The following is a 16,727-nucleotide window of genomic DNA, read 5'->3' as shown; positions in this document are numbered from 1 at the left end:
ACACTGCTGCCTCCTGTACCCCTGCACCGAAGTGTGCAGAGCAAAGGTACTTCATCCCAGCTAAGGACTTTCTCTTCTTCCACGCCCCTCCTTCCCTCCCCTCCCCGCCCCCCCAGCTCTTACGTTGTGCACACAGCAGTGGAGTGGGCACGCCAGCACACACACAAGTACACTCCTCCAGACTGAGCAGCCAGACGACTGAACTTTTGGAGGAGAAAGGTCTGTTCCTCTGCCGTGCTGCAATTTCAGATGGGTAATTGCCGGGCCCTGCGAGCCAAGTATAGTTTTAATAACTACCACAGATAGCAGAGTTCCGGGACAAGCTGCCTCCAGACAAGCAGCAGCAATTTCAGGTGTTAGTGGACAAAAGGCACCTGGTTGCCACGGTGGGCCTCCAAACAGCGATTGATGTGGCTGACACATCCTCTCACTGCCTTGCAACTGGCACTGTCATGCGCCGGGATTCGTGGCTCCAGTCATCTGGCTTTCCTTGGAAGGTACAAACTACTATAGCGGACCATCGCTTTGATGAGGACAAGTTGTTTTATTCAAAGACTAATATGTCCCTTCACTTGTTGAAGGACTCCAGAGCCATGTTACAATCACTATACAACGGCTCTAAGGCACAAGCAGCAACACCAGCAGTTCCTCCCGCACCTGTATGCCCCTCCCTGGCCTAATACCAGCAGTAACAGGAAACCCCATACAGACGACACCAGTCCCAGCAAAAGCGATGCACAGCCTCTGCCATCGCTACCTCCTCGACCCTCTCCCACCAACACCGCAATTCCCAGTTTTGATGTGTTGATCAAGACCTGCAAACGCCTGGGGCCTCATGTCCTCTTCGAGGGGGCCGGTTTGCCCTGTTTGTCCACGGTTGGGGCAAGATCACCATGGACCGTTTGGTACCGGAGGTTATCCACCACGGATACTCCATAGAATTTCTTGCTTGTCCCCCACATTTTTCCCCTCCTCCCACCCCCATCACTTCCTTCTCCAACAGGAAGCAGGTGTTCTTCTCACAAAGGGAACCATAGAGTATGTGGCACCTCACTACGCAGCGAGAGGCTTCTACTTCCCATACTTCCTCATCCCAAATTAGGGTGGAGGGCGCCCACCCCATTCTAGATCTTTGGCTACTAAACATCTTTATCAGAAAAGCCAAATTCCATTTGGTGATGCTGGCATCTGTTATCCCTTCCCTTCTTTGAAAAGTCATGGAAGACTGGAGAGATTCCAGACAACTGGAAAAGGGCAAGTTTAGTGCCAATCTGTAAAAAGGGAAATAAAGACAACCCGGGAAATTTCAGACCAGTCAGCTTAACTTCTGTGCCCAGAAAGATAACAGAGCAAATAATTAAGCAATTAATTTGCAAATATCTAGAAAAGGTGATAAGTAAGTCAGCATGGATTTGTCAAGAATAAATCATGTCAAACCAACCTGATAGCTTTCTTTGACAAAGTAACAAGCCTTCTGGATAGGGGGAAGCGATAGATCTGGTACATCTTGACTTTAGTAAAGCTTTTGATACTGTCTCGCATGACCTTCTGATAAACAAACTAAGGAAATACAACCTAGATGGAGCAACTAGAAGGTGGGTGAAAAACTGTTTGGAAAACTGTCCACAGAGAGTAGTTATCAGTGGTTCACAGTCATGCTGGAAGGGCATAATGAGTGGGGTCCCACAGGGATCAGTTCTGGGTCCAGTTCTGTTCAATATCTTCATTAATGATTTAGATAATGGCATAGAGAGTACACTTACAAAGTTTGCGGACGATACCAAGCTGGGAGGGGTTGCAAGTGCTTTGGAGGATAGAATTAAAATTCAAAATGGTCTGAAATAAATAGGATGAAATTCAATAAGGACAAATGCAAAGTACTCCACTTAAGAAGGAACACTCAATTGCACACATACAAAATGGGAAATGACTGCTTAGGAAGGAGTACTGCGGAAAGGGATCTGAGGGTCATAGTGGGCCAGAAGTTAAATATGAGTTAGCAGTGGAACACTGTTGCAAAAAAAGCAAACATCATTCTGGGAGTGAATGAAACATTAGCAGGAGTGTTGCAAACAAGACATGAGAAGTAATTATTCCACTTTATGCTGATTAGGCCTCAACTGGAGTATTGTGTCCAATTTTGGGTGCCACATTTCAGGAAAGATGTGGACAAATGGGAGGAAGTCCAGAGAAGAGCAACAAAAATGATTAAAAGTCTAGAAAACATGACCTCTATGAGGGAAGGTTGAAAAAATTGAAGATTTGTTTAATCTCGAAAAGAGAAGACTGAGAGGGGACATAACTGTTTTCAAGTAAACCTCTAACCCTATATAATGCGACCCGGTATAACACAAATTCGGATATAACGCGGTAAAGCAGTGCTCCCGTGGGGTGAGGCTGCGCACTCCAGCGGATCAAAGCAAGTTCGATATAACGCGGTTTCACCTATAACACGGTAAGATTTTTTTGGCTCCCGAGGACAGCATTATATTGGGGTAGAGGTGTACATAGTTGTTACAAGGAGGAGGAGGGAGAAAAATTATTGTTCTTAATCTCTGAGGATAGGACTAGAAGCAGTGGGCTTAAATTGTAGCAAGGGAGGTTTAGGTTGGACATTAGGAAAAACTTCCTAACTTTCAGGATGGTTAAGCACTGGACTGAATTGCTTATGGAGGTTGTGGAATAGCCATCATTGGAGATTTTTAAGAGCAGAGTAGACAAACAACTGTCAGGAGTGGTCTAGATGATAATTAGTCCTGCCATGAGTGTAGAGGACTGGACTAAATGATCTCTCGAGGTAACTTCTAGTCCTGTGATTCCCCATAGGGCCTAGTTTGCTGCTCTTGACATGAGACATCTACTTCCACATCAGCGTTCACCTGACCCACCGGAAATTTCTCCATTTCCAGGTGGGACACTACCACTACCATTTCTGAGTCCTCCCTTTCAGAATAGCAATGGCTCCATGAGTCTTCACAAAGGTCTTCACTGTTGTGGCAGCTCAAATGCACTGCCTCAGCTACTTGGTATATCCCTACGTGGACAGCTAGCTCCTTGTCGCACTATCCCAACAAGAACTCATCTCTACCAGCCTTGCCCTTTGCGCTCTCCTGACCTCTCTAGGTATCTGCCTCAATGAGGAGAAATTGGTGCTCATACCTACACAATAAACTTTATTGGGGCGTGGCTTGACTCAGCTGCGGCACAGGCCTTCCTTCCAGCAGACTTCTTCACAACAGAGACAGCCATAGTTGTGGAACTTCACCACAACCCACACACCACAGTCCACCATTGCCTCTCCCTCCTGGGATATATGGCAGCCTTTATGTCCATGACACTGCACACACATCTACACATACGTTGCCTCCAATTCTGGATCGTCTCCATCTACAAACTCCACATGGACCATTTGGAGGCCAGAGTCACTGTTCCCCAGATGGTTCTGACCTCCATCACATGGGGGACCAACCCTTCCAAGGTTATGGTTGATACCCCCTTCACCTCTCCCATCCTGCAGGCCATCATCACAAGAGACATCTCCTTGGGGGCTAAGGGACCCGTCTAGACCATCACAAGCCCAGGGTGTCTGGACGCCAAAAGAGGCCAGAGTGCATGCACATCAATGTGCTCAAACTGAGGGCAGTCCATTATGCATGCCACGTGTTTCTTCTCATTCGATCCCACCACATTCAACTACTCTCCAACACCATCGCAGCGCTAGTGTACATCAACAAGCAGGATGATGCTAAGTCTCCCCCTCTCTGTTCATAGTCCATCCATCTTTGGAACCAGTGCATCAAACACTGTGTGAAGCTCCAAGAACTGTACCTCACTGGCGCCCAAAATTCCCTGGGATCTCTTTGCCACTCATGAGAACTGCAAGTTGCCCCTTTATTGTTCCAGGGAAGCCATGGGGGGAGGACTCATAGGGTGACACACTTCTCCTGCCCTGGACAGGTGACCTCTGCTATGCCTCCCCCATTCCCATCCACCCGTCAGTGCCACACAAGGTTCAATGGGACTGCGATGCTGTAATACTCATAGCCCTATTCTGACCCCATCAGTTTTGGTTCACAGACTTCCTCAGACTTTCCACCTGAGTACTATTCCACCTCAGAACACTCAGGGATCTCCTCACACAAGATCGGGGCCAAATCCAGCATCACAACCTGGGCCCTCTTCACTTTGCAGCCTGGTTTTTGCTTGGGGATCATGCAGGGTGCCTCTGTTTATGCACCCTACCACCATCCGCTTCATGAAAGGTCTCCTCAATACCTTCCCACCAGTACTCTGGCCCACACCCCGGTGGGACCTTAATCTGGTTCTTTCCTCCCTCACAAGACCACCCTTCAAGCCAGCGGCAATGTGCTCCCTCTCACATCTCTCCATGAAAGACATGTTCTTAGTGGCCATTAACTCAGCTAGATGGGTCAGCGAACTGGCAGCCATGATGGCTGGCCCCCTTCTCCCATCTCCCCACTGTATTCCATATGGATTGTTTCCTTACAGCTACTCCTTAAGTTCCTGCCAAAAGTGGTATCAGAGTTCCATCTTAATCAGTGCATCCACCGCCCTGTATTCTGTCCCAAACCACACACCTCCCATGTACACAGGGTGCTGCATTCCCTCAAAGTCCACCATGCGTTGGTGTTTTGACTCTACAGAACCTGCGCCTTTAGTGCACCGGCCAAGCTGTTTGAAACCATTGCCATTCAGTCCACAGATCAAGCCTTCTCCTCCCAACGAATCTCCAAATGGGTCTCTGGGTGCATCAGCGAATGATACACACTATCTGATGTACCGCCGCCTGAATGCAGACAGTCACATCGGTCGGTCTTGTGGACATCTCATGGCAAGACATCTGTTGAGCAGCAATGTGGCACTCAGTACACATGTTCATATCTCATTACGTCATTGCCCAAGGGGCGGCTGTGGATGCTGCAGTGGGCTGTGCCATACTGCAGACTGCACTTCCTCATACAACCTCACACCTTCAACCACACTAATCACTCTCGCTACTCACCCATGTTTGGAATACCTGTAGGGACCATCACTTGGAGAAGAGGAGGAGGTTACTTACCTGTAACTGCAGATTCTTCCAGATGTGTGGTCCCTATTTGTATTCCAATACCCGCCCTCCATCCTCTCTGCTGTGAACTGCTCTATTCAGGAGTAAGGGGAGGGTCACTGGAGAGGCATCAATCCACACAGCCGATTATACTCTTGGCTGAGAGCACAAGGAGACACACTTGTGGGTCAACTGACACTGCTAAGAAAACCTTCCGGCTCTGGCACATGTGCACCCACATTCGGAATACCAATAGGACCACACATCTCAAAGAACCTTTAGTTACAGGTAAGTAACTTCCTTTTTGGCTTATGGGAGAACAATTCATAACTAACTTTCTTGACATCCAGGGAGGTTTGAAATGTTGGTATTGTTTCTGATTGCTATGTGTTTGATTTCAGGAAATTCATTTTTATAGACTTGGATGCTGTAAGCACTTTGATAATTATCAAATGGTCAGAGTCCCTGCCGAGCTTTGAGGACTCCATTTTAATTTTAGTAAAACGTGGTGCTGCATTATGTGGAAAGAAAGTTTGCCTTGACATTTTAACCACAAATGTCTTGATGTAGTACAGGAAGTGCAGCACATTTATTAGCACTTCTGCCTTTTGTGATACTAATTTATAGGAATGATCTGTCTTGTGACACATTTCTACTGTAGTGACAGTTATCTGTTTGCTGGGAAGTTGAACACTCAAGTTCATTAGAAATTCCAGAGGAGTGTCTATGTGACTGTATGGCTTTTTAAAACCTATTGCCACACACTCCAGTTTCTTACGTTCAGTAGTTTTAGTTTTATTGCTTTTCTGAATCTGATTTGAGATTAGATGTGGTCTTCCAAATGTATAGTACTTGGACAAATGAAGGCTTAGAGTTTATATTTCCAACTAGAAGGTGACAAAGTAGATGCTTCACAAAGGCATTCATCCTTGAGAAGTAATCATCTAATTATTAAGCTAACATTAACGTGAGAACTTCTAAAGATATTAAAAAGAATATGCAAATGCATTTTAAAGTTCTTCAGTAGGACTCTGAAGGACCTCTAGGGCTACTTTTTCCTGGAACTATGAAAACTACCATTTGGGTTGAGTGTGCTACCGGACCCTGAGGTTCACAAGTAATATAGAAGCTTTGATGGTACTTGAGACACACTACCACTGTGGAGGCTGGAAGGAAATTGTTGTTTGTCTGGTATGTAGACTTGTCAACCAAGTGTGTCCTTGGGTTTGGCTTTTTCATAGCTATTCATAACAGCCTAGTCTTTTATGATTTTTAAACCATGAATGTGCTGATAAGACACTTATGTTGCCTATTAAACAGCAAACCACAACATTCTTTGGGGTTTTTTAGTTCTCTTATGTAACTAATCTCTTAACCCTTTCCTAGCTCAATGTCAATTGCTGCAAGCCTTGTGAGTGAAGATACAAAGACCAAGTTTTTGAACAAAATGGGCCAGTTGACTACATCAGGTGCCATGTTGGCCAACGTGTTTCAGAGGAAGAAGTAAAATTTGGAAAAGAAATTCAAATAAACACTAAGATGGACCTCATGCAGACTGGTTCCTTGTACTTGAAGTACTTGCCTTTTTATTTCCCCTGTCTGATGTTCTTGTAGTATAATTTTATTCTAACCTCCAAAGATATTTGCACTGCTTTTGAATATCGCTGTGTATCTGTTAATTTTTGGGTTAACTGTGGTTGATATAAAACTGAATTCATAGTCTGTACCAAGTCCCTGTTCTGTGTTCTTGTCTTTCCAGCATTTTTTATATAGTGAAAGGTATTTTTTATTTTATTTTCTGACAAGATATCAGCAAATATCTGTATTATACACGGAGCTATTACAATGGTACTTAAAATAATGTAAATTTGAAGTCATTGTCATAAAGTAATAAAAGTGGAGATTACTTATGTATTTAAATTATGAAAAAGTAGTGCAGAATTTTTTATGTTTCTAAAATGACAAGGAAGAGCCACCAGCACTAGTCTCTGCTTTTTGGATTGTGTTTTTGTAAGTACTGTACATCTCCAGTCTAGCAGAATTGCAGCACATAATGTATAAAACTGCTTGCACTGCATTGATCCATGGGAAACATTCAGCATTTCAGATGCTTCAGTGTGTATTCTGTAAGTAGTGTATCAGATTCTCCAGATAAACCTCTTCTATCTGTTGGGGTTTTTTTTTTACTTTAACTGAAGCACTTTAACTATTAGTCTACCTACTGAAAGGCACATGCCCTGATTAAAGAAAGTAAATTGATGATCAAGATTAATCTTACCAAGTAGTCAAGCTTAAATGGTCTGACTCCTCTAGGGTCTTGTAAGGTCCTCAGGTCAGAGCCAATGCACTGCACTAGAGATGTCTACAGACAGAACCATACGCAAAAGCAAAAGAGCGATCTCATCTTCCCCTCACTGCATAGTAGTGTGCAGTATGATAGCTAAAAGCAATAATTAGATTGGTTAGCTTATCTAACTCAATTCAGACTTGGAAGAAAATATTTTAAATAATAAATTAATGAGAATTTGTGACATACAAAATGTCTCAAATATTCTCAAGTAGATTATATACATGTTTATAAAATCCATATACCTATTTTTAGAGAATAAAAGCAATCTTTAAAAACAGTGTCTTTAACAATTATTAGGGGTTTTTTTAAACAATGAAACCTTGACAAAGCATCTTCACAAATTCCAAGTGTGTCCTTGTTCTTAATGACACTTCCACTATATTTTGGTTAATGTACGCATCTGAATGTAAACTGAAGTGCACGTGTCAAACAAAAATTCTAAATGGAAAAAGTGAGATTCTCTGAAAGTGTCAATACCAGTAGAATTTGACGTATTAACTTTTTTGGCATTTTGGGAAGTGAAAGGAGTGGATAGATAATAGGATAGATTTCTGAAACAGAATGTGGATGTAGTGTTCCCCATGCACATAGCTAATACCTACTACTAATATCCTTAACTACTTTGTATCTTTGCCTAATGGCACTGGATGCACATTGCCCAACATACTTGCAAAGTGAGAACCTGCTACACCCACATCACAACAGTCCTTTTTACACTGTACAGAGAGGCCTTTTAACAGACAGCTCAGTTCCTTCCCATAGTTGTTACCATGAAATAACTATGCTCTTACACACTATCTGACTGTGAAATGATGGAGACATTCCTGAAGAATTGGAAGTGGCTAACTTTCCTGTCAATTGTTCTGTTATAAATAAAGAGTTTTACATACGAGCCTTGTATGTTTATTTCTAAGCATCACAAAGAAAGGATGCTACACCCAAATGGCTACAAGGAATCTCCTCCATTTCCCTCCAATTTCTATTTTTTTATACACATGTATGGAGGGAGGTGGGGTGTATTTGTACCTACAGGCATGTGTACATTATTAGTTTACCTGATCTACGAAGTATGCCTGGCACAGATGTGGGCCTCATCTTGAAAAAGCAGGAGATGGAAAGTCACACAGGAGTTGCTTTCCCGTAGCAAACCTCTACGTTTGGAGAGACTGGAAAGGAATGGGGCACAGCTTGCAAGGTCCATCAAAGTCCTGAATGCTTCATGAGATCCCAAGGATGCCTGTCAATTATGTTTTACATCTAAGCAAATTCTAAGCCTCGGGATCTGTGTGCAGCAATATTGGCATAATGGGAGTCAAATGGAATGTTTGTGAATCATGAGAAATTACAGCCTTCCATATACAGTCTAGTCAAGCATTAAGTAGTATTTTTATGGACTCTGTATGATTAAATAGGCTGGAATCTGGGCAATACCTATATAATTAAGAGTGAAGAATTAAATTTTTGTGACCAGAGATAAGTCTGTGTGGGGTGGATGGGTATGCCTGTCAGTCAGGGCAGTGCTGTGGGTGCACAGCTGAGATGTTTAAACTTGTCTATAATTACACACACAAAAACATGTTGAAAACATTCAAAGGCGCACAGTCAAACATTGAAAAGTTAGGAAATACCATAATTAAGGTTGCCTGTGCATCCTTAAATCAGCCATGTGCGTATGCATTCTGATGGTGTTTGTTTATGTGATCACGCACTATTTTTTTCCACAGGTACCCTGCCTCAGTCAATGCACTGAAGGAACATTGCTGTCAATTAAGGAGCAACTATTCCATATTTTATTTTCTTGTTCTGTTTTACTGCACACTATTCAAACGTTGCTCTGAATAAAGACATTAATTTCCTCATGGTTTTTTCTGTGGTGCTCATTACTACCGTATCTGAGTGCATCACAAACATAATACATTTATTTTCACACCTGTATGAGATGAAGGGGGTATTACCCCCATGTTACAGACTGGAGGCACAGAGAGGTCAAAAGTATACAAGATTTTTCAAAATATACAGCATTAAATAGCACATTTTATATGTTCAAAGCACAGCTCCCACTGATTTCAGTTGCAGCTGTGAGTGTTCAGCATTTCTGCAAATCAGAACCTGCATTTCTGATCACCCAGAAAATGAGCACACAATTAGTGACCACAAGTGAAAAGTTTGGTTTAAGTAGGGTGACCAGACAGCAAGTGAAAAATCAGGACAGAGGGTGGGGGGTAATAGGAGCCTATATAAGAAAAAGACTCAAAAATTGGGACTGTCCCTATAAAATGGGACATAGATCACCCTAGGTTTAAGTGACTTGCTTAGCATCAAATAGGAATTCTGTCACAACCAGGTATAGAATCTAATTCTTTATGGCAGCATTTAACTGCCTTAATCATGAGACTGTCAGTTCTCTGTCTATAATCCCCTGCCTCATTCACTACACATTCCAGCTTCTGCAACATACCAAGTAGAAGTTATATAGATTAGTCTGCATTACTACAAATGCTGATTCATCTCCAGAGCAGATTCATCCTGTGCACTGAATGAGGCAGGGATCCTGTGGAATATGTGTGTGATCATGTAATTAAAGTATCAGAATGTCTATTTGCAAAGTGGCAGAATTAAGGTTGCATTGGGCATTTCCTAATTTTTTCAGTGCTTGACTTTGCATCCTTAATGTTCTCAAAGTATTTGTATGCGTAATTTCCTAGGGATTTAGAAAAACAGCCTGAAATCCCATAATGTGCTATTATATTGACACCCCCATGGGTCATTAGCAGGGTTGGGATCTTTAGATTCTTCACACAGATCTCTGCAACCTGAGCTTACAGTAACCTCAGGGGTTCAGAAACCAAATTAGCGATCAACATTACCCAAAAAAGCCACAGGAGCATTAATTCATTTAACATATATATAATAGCTTTGGTTAATAATTAAATCACATAGTGTTTCAATATTATGTGCTATAAAGAGCCACAGGAGACACATTAAAGAGCCACTTTTGGCTCCCAAACCTCAGTTCTGAGTATCACTGCTCTATTTGGACTAGCATTAGAGGGGAATGGAATGTGTTGTCAGTGGGTTTCAGATATTTGCTGACAAAGAAATGATGAGATTTGACTCTTGAGTTTCGAGGCCTCATACTGCCTCTAGTAAAACCTTCTTGGAATGTCTAAACATTATAGGTACCTTTTCCAGAGGTGAAAGTAAGCCAGTATGGTACGGCATACCAGCAAGAGCCGGTACGCCATGCTGGACGGGACTGGCTTCTCCAGGCTACTGATTTAAAGGGCCCGGGGCTCCTGCTGCTGCGGGGAGCCCCAGCCCTTTAAATCACTGCCGGAGCCCTGCCTCTGTTATCCTGTGGCTCCAGCAGTGGGGCTCGGGCGGCACTTTAAAGGGCCCATGGCTCCCCACAACGGCCAGAGCCCCTGGCCCTTTAAATCCCCACAGGAGCCCTGCCGCGGCTACCCCAGGGTTCCAGCAGAGGGGCTTGGGCGGCGATTTAAAAGGCCAGGGGCTCCCTGCAGCTGGAGCCCCGGGGCCTTTAAATCTTTAATTAAATGCCCCGCCTCTTCCAATTGAGGCCACGCCTCTGCCCAGGACTCCAGTGTACCGGTAAGTCCTTTAACTTACTTTCACCCCTGACCTTTTCCAAACAAAGTATGGGTAATTCTATATTAGATCTCATTCTAACAAATAAAATGATCACAGAACTAAAAATTTGTGGTTGACTAGGTACAGGTACTCATGACCTAATTATATGTTTTGTGCTAACCAAATAGGTCTGTTACTAGACAGGGATGGTAAAATAGTAAATGTAGAAAAGTCAGAAGCATTCAAAAATATGTATTCTTGTATCATTGCAATGCTAATTGAAATAATTGCCATTCCAGCAGCAAGAGAGGAAATTAAATAGCAACTGCTAACAAATGCTTTAAATCTGCAGGGCCAGAGTTTTAAAATAGTTGACCAGGGAGCACTCTGACCCATTGATGTTGATATTTTACAAATTGTGGGATACAGAGGAAGTTCCAGACTGCAGGAAAACAATGAATGTGCCAATATTTTTAAAGGATTAATGGGAAGACCTGTGTATCTATAGGCTGGTTAGCTTGACATCAGTCCTGAACAAAATCCTGGGAAGTCTGATGTGGAATGGAAGCAGTAAAGATTTAAAGGTTTGTTTGTATTATTATAGCACCTAGCAACCCTAAAAGCACCCCATTGTGTTAGGAGCTGTACAAACAGCACAAAAAGACAGTCCATTCCCCAAAGAGCGTACATCATTGCTGCCAATCAACATGGTTCAATGGAAGTAGGCTTTGTGGAACTTGATGGGGGATTTTAAGATAGGTTTGGTTGGCAAAGGTAACTGGTGCCATAAGATACTTGGAGTGCTGTAAGGTATTTGACTTAGTACTGCATAACATTCTGATTTAAAAACTAGCACTATACAGAATCAGTTCAGCACATATTAAATGGATTAACTGTCTGGCTGATCTTAAAAAAAATGTAAATAGAGCATCATTATCCATCATCATCAGTCCCCTGCACTCATTGCAGGACTAAGTATTATCTAGACCAGAGGTCTCCAACCTTTTTACACCCAAGATCGCTTTTTGAATCTAAGGGCAATTTAGGATTTACCCTGCCCCTTCCCCAAAGCCCCGCCCTGCTCACTCTATCCCCCTCTCTCCATTGCTCGCTCTCCCCCACTCTCACTTTCATTATACTGGGGCAGGGGATTTGGGTTCAGGAGGGGGTGCGGGCTCTTGGCTGGGGCCGAGGGGTTTGCAGTGTGGGAGGGCTCTGGGCTGAGCCCGGAGGTTATGTAGAAGTGGGTGAGGGGTGCAAGCTCTAGGAGGGAATTTGGGTACAGGAAGGGGCTCCGGGTTGGGGCAGTGTTAGGGTGCAGGAGGGGGTACAGGGTGCTGGCTCTGGGAGGGAGTCAGGGCTGGGGGTTGGGGTGCAGGAGGGATTATGGGGTGCTGGTTCCAGAAGGGGGCTAGGGTGCAGGAGGGGGTTTGGGGCACAGGAGAGGGTATGGGATGCTGGCTTGGGAAGGGGATTCAGGGATGGGGGTGGGGTGTGGCCTTCCGCTGAGCAGCACTTACCTCTGGTGGCTCCTGGTCAGCGCAGGCGCAGTGAGTCTAAGGCAGACTCCCTGCCTACCAGCCAATGGGAGCTGCGGGGGTAGTACTTGCAGGCAGGAGTAGCATGCGGAGGGAGACGCGGGGCTGCAGTGGCCGCTTTTGGGAGCAGTGTGGGGCCGGGATAGGCAGGGAGTCTGCCTTCGTGGCAGCCACACTACACTGCTGCCGGAAATTGTGATCAACAGGGAGATCCTCTAGGATCGGCGAGTCGATCGACTGGTTGGTGACCACTGATCTAGACCATTCCTGACAAGTGTTCAGGGCCACTCAATGTGGGGGCAAGTGGGGCAATTTGCCCTGGGCCTCACAGGGGCCCCCACAAGAGTTTTCGGTGGGTCTTCGGCGGCAGGTCCTTCAGTGCCGCTGAACACACCCTGAGCGAGTGAAGGACCTGCCGCCGAAGACCCGGCACTTCTTCCGCTGCAGGCAGCAGTTCAGCGGTGAGGGCTCCTTCCACTCCGGGTGTGCGGTGGCAGTTCGGCGGTGGGTCCAGGAGTGAGTGAAGTGCCCTGAAGTGAGTGAAGTGCCACAGCGGAAGGACCCCTGCCACCGAAGACCCCAGGCCTTCTGAATCCTCTGGGTGGCCCTGCAGGTGTTTTTCTAACCTGCTCTTAAAAATCTCCAATGATGGAGATTCCACAACCTCTCTAGGCAATTTATTTCAGTGCTTATCCACCCTGAGAATTAGAAAGTTTTTCCTAAAGTCCAACCTAAACTTCCCTTACTGCAATTTAAGCCCACTACTTCTTGTCCTATCCTCAGAGGTTAACAACAATTCGTCTTCCTCCTCCTTGTAACAACCTTTTATGTACTTGAGTACAGCTCTAGGCTTTTCTGTATTCTCCCCACCACTACACGCTACATATTACCACTACTACCAGTTGGTGGGGCGAGAGGGGTGCTCCCCTGTTACTAAAGCTCCAATGGAGCTGTGCTGCCAGAGGAGGTGTGGTGGCACAGAGCCTTTTGTATGGATGGCCCTGACTTCCCATGCACCCCTTGTCATCTGCCAGGTTTGTAGCTGGAACCTGCAGCCTCTTCCACTAAGGGGCAAATCTCACCTCTTGACAGGATAGTATGGGGGGAATCTCCAAGAAGGGGACCCCCCGCCCCAGAAGATTTCTTCCAACATTTGTAATGTGAGAGGAAGCAAATTGGCCCACACATGTATAACCAGAAAAAACCTCCAGTCCCTTGCGTAGGCAGATGCCTGTTAATACTATCAGTTTAAATACTTTCCTGAATACAACGAAGACGCTGTCACAATGTATTTGATCTCTTCTACTACAAGAAATCGAGTTGGATCCCTAGGTCTAGGCCCCTGCTGTGTTCCAGAGTCAGGAGAAGAAACTCTTTGATTCCCAAAGACAGGTATTCTATAAACTCCATTAGGAGCCAGAATGGAGCCAACAAAAAGAATGGCATTTCCATAGCATTTCTGGTTAGTGTATCTTAAATTACTATTAAATGTTAAACATTAGCCAAATACAAAAGGAGAGTGTTGCCTATAGCATAATATTATGCATTAAAGCTGGAGGTGAAGCGTATTTGCTGACCAGCTGCGAGGAGCTCGTGGTCCCAGCCCTTAATGCCTAGTAAATATCCTGCAATGAGATATTGGAACTGGAAGTGGGGAGAAAGAGATGAAGATTTTGAGACAATAGGGTTTTCATTGAATAGGGTCTCCCTAGAGAATAAGTATACTGCACTACTCAGTCAAAATATGTGACACATCTTAATATTCACTGTTGGTTTTGTTTTGGTTTTTTTCTTTGTCATTTTTACTATTCAGTTGATGTTATATCATAGTTTTATTGTTATTCTTTATATGTAATTGATTGAGAAAACTAAAGAGTATGGGGGCCAGCACAGATCACTGGATGGTTTTGGAGAATGAATAATGGGACGTGTAGCTTTCATCGTGGCAGGTTGTTACTCTAAACCAGCCCAGTTGAAATAACTGTAACCACCCAAAATCTAGTGTCAAATGAGTTAGTCATCTCAGTCTTCTTTCTCGTTGAATCCATATTGAAAAAAATCACTATCACAGACAGGCTCAATACCACATGGGCATAGAAAGTGATCTACCCTCACATCTTGAAAAAGTCGTACCCCCAGATCAGAACTGAGGTATATTAGCTGGGAACTATAACAGAGCTTCCATTATTGTATCCAGTGCTGTTCTTGTTCTTGTTGATTAAAGAATTTCAGCTCCTAATTTGTTTTGTCATCAATTTCGGTCTCCAAGGTCATCAAGTTGGTACCTCTTAGGAACACTAAAAATGTTTAAAAGTTTAAAAATTAACCAACAATTAACATTTCCTACCAGGAATACTTAGGTATTGTTATAGCCTCAATGTTCTGAGTGCTAAGCTATCAGTTATGCATGCCGGTATGTTTTTTTAAATAAATACTTCACACACTAGCAGCAGATGATTGCAAGAATTTAAGTCTTTAAGAGGGCTGCAAACATCATTTTATTGACACAGTTAACTCTAATATGTTCTTGCGGGGTTGTCAAAAACATCTCGAGTGTAAGCCACCCTATGCATAATTTATAAACTCTTGTTATAAAAATTACTCTAATGGTAATAAAAAAATATCTGTTCTATTTAAAATCAGAAGGCGAGACAAGGTGGGTGAAGTAATTTCTTTTATTTGGACCAACTTTTGTTGGTGAAAAAGACAAGCTTTCGAGCTACACAGGTCTTCGAGAATGTAATAGGGAATAACATGGATACACTAACACTCCAAACTAAAATCCTAAAGTAAATTGAACAGAACAACATTTACTTCACAGCAAGAAAAAATCTTTTCAAGTTGTTCTTCTTGTGACACCCTAGCACCTCAATATTCACCACTGTCATGTAATTAGGATGTGTTTTGTACAAAGTATGCCTTGTGAGGTATCATTCTAAAAGTCTTGATCTGCTAGACATTAATAGCTCATTGGATTGTATGTGCTATCATCGTATATGAAGTTATGAAGTTTGGCTATGTATGTGTTACTGAAACATGCTGTGAGGTTGAAAACACCCACAAGCAGCCCTTCAGATTCAACAGTAAAAAGGCCAAACAACGTTAATGGCTTATTGAGGAAATGCCCCCAAGTTACCCCAGGAACTGTGTAAAACAGAAACCTCTCAGAGATAGCACTGCACAATGGCACCTGTTTGACCCAGATCACAGCAAAAGAGCTTTCCAGCAAGTGGGAAGAAGATATAAAAGGGGGGAAATGACATCATGAGGGGACCTCACTCTCCCTGTAACCACACACCTGGAAATGCCTGAGGAACAAAGACTTAACAGGGGGAAGTGATGGTCCCAGGCTAAGGGATTACTAGCCTGTGTATGAAAACTAAGGAAATCCATGCTGCAAAGCCAAGGCAGCTTGTGCCTTAAGAATCTGTCAGCCTGTTATCACTCAGGGTGTGAATTTGTTAATTCATATCCTACCTATCTAGTATGTTAAACTCAGTTTGCAGTTTTGTTGATTTACTCGGTCATCTTCTTTGATCTGTTTGCTATCAGTTATAATCACTCAATCTATTCTTTTGTCATTAATAAATGTATTTTATGTTTTAATCCAAACCAGTGTGTGTTTGACTAAGGTGTCTGGGGAAAGTCTCAGCTTGGTTACCACAACTGGGTCTGGTCCTCTTCAAATTGAGGGAGAAGCGAATTGGGTGTTAAACCCATATACTGGCCAGAATTGAACAGGGCAGAGACTCCCTGCCCTGAAGAGTTTACAGTCTCAAAACCCCCCAATCCTGCAAAGATTACACATGCAGGAATGGTATCTAAAGAGACATGATGGAAGTATAATGCCCATTTTACAGATGGACAACAGAGGGATTAAATGATATGCCCAAAATCACAGGATGTTTGTGACAGAGCTGGGAATTGAATCCAGAGCTCTAGAATCCCATTGCAGTGCCTTAATTACAGGACCATCTTTATCTTCACTTTTATGCTAACAATTTTTTGATGAGAGAAAGAAAACTGGCTCGTTTTGCACACGGATTAATCATTCTTTACCAAAACTCCTTGAAAATAGCAGGCATTTTTTCTCTAATATTAAGATTTCATTTTCAGCTCCTTTAAAAGCTTTTAATACTGTGTTTACTGTTGTGCTCTTAGTTTTAAACTATTGGTGTCT

General features: G+C 43.5%; 1 protein-coding gene across 4 annotated transcripts in view; it reads left to right on the top strand.

Annotated features, from left to right (window-relative positions):
• The window catches only part of RELCH (RAB11 binding and LisH domain, coiled-coil and HEAT repeat containing), a 119,504-nt gene extending 111,197 nt beyond the window's left edge, over positions 1-8,307 (top strand). For all 4 annotated transcript variants that reach the window (XM_045003644.1, XM_045003643.1, XM_045003645.1 and 1 more), the window contains one exon: positions 6,455-8,307. In XM_045003644.1, the coding sequence (XP_044859579.1) occupies positions 6,455-6,575 (121 nt within the window). In that variant the 3' untranslated portion in view covers positions 6,576-8,307. The remainder of the gene's footprint in view (positions 1-6,454) is intronic.
• Positions 8,308-16,727: the final 8,420 nt, after the last annotated feature.

This window comes from Mauremys mutica, chromosome 2 (genome assembly GCF_020497125.1).
Source record: "Mauremys mutica isolate MM-2020 ecotype Southern chromosome 2, ASM2049712v1, whole genome shotgun sequence".
In the NCBI taxonomy this organism is placed as follows: domain Eukaryota; kingdom Metazoa; phylum Chordata; order Testudines; family Geoemydidae; genus Mauremys; species Mauremys mutica.
Note: the sequence above shows the minus strand (reverse complement) of the source record. Positions and strands in the feature narration are given on the sequence as shown.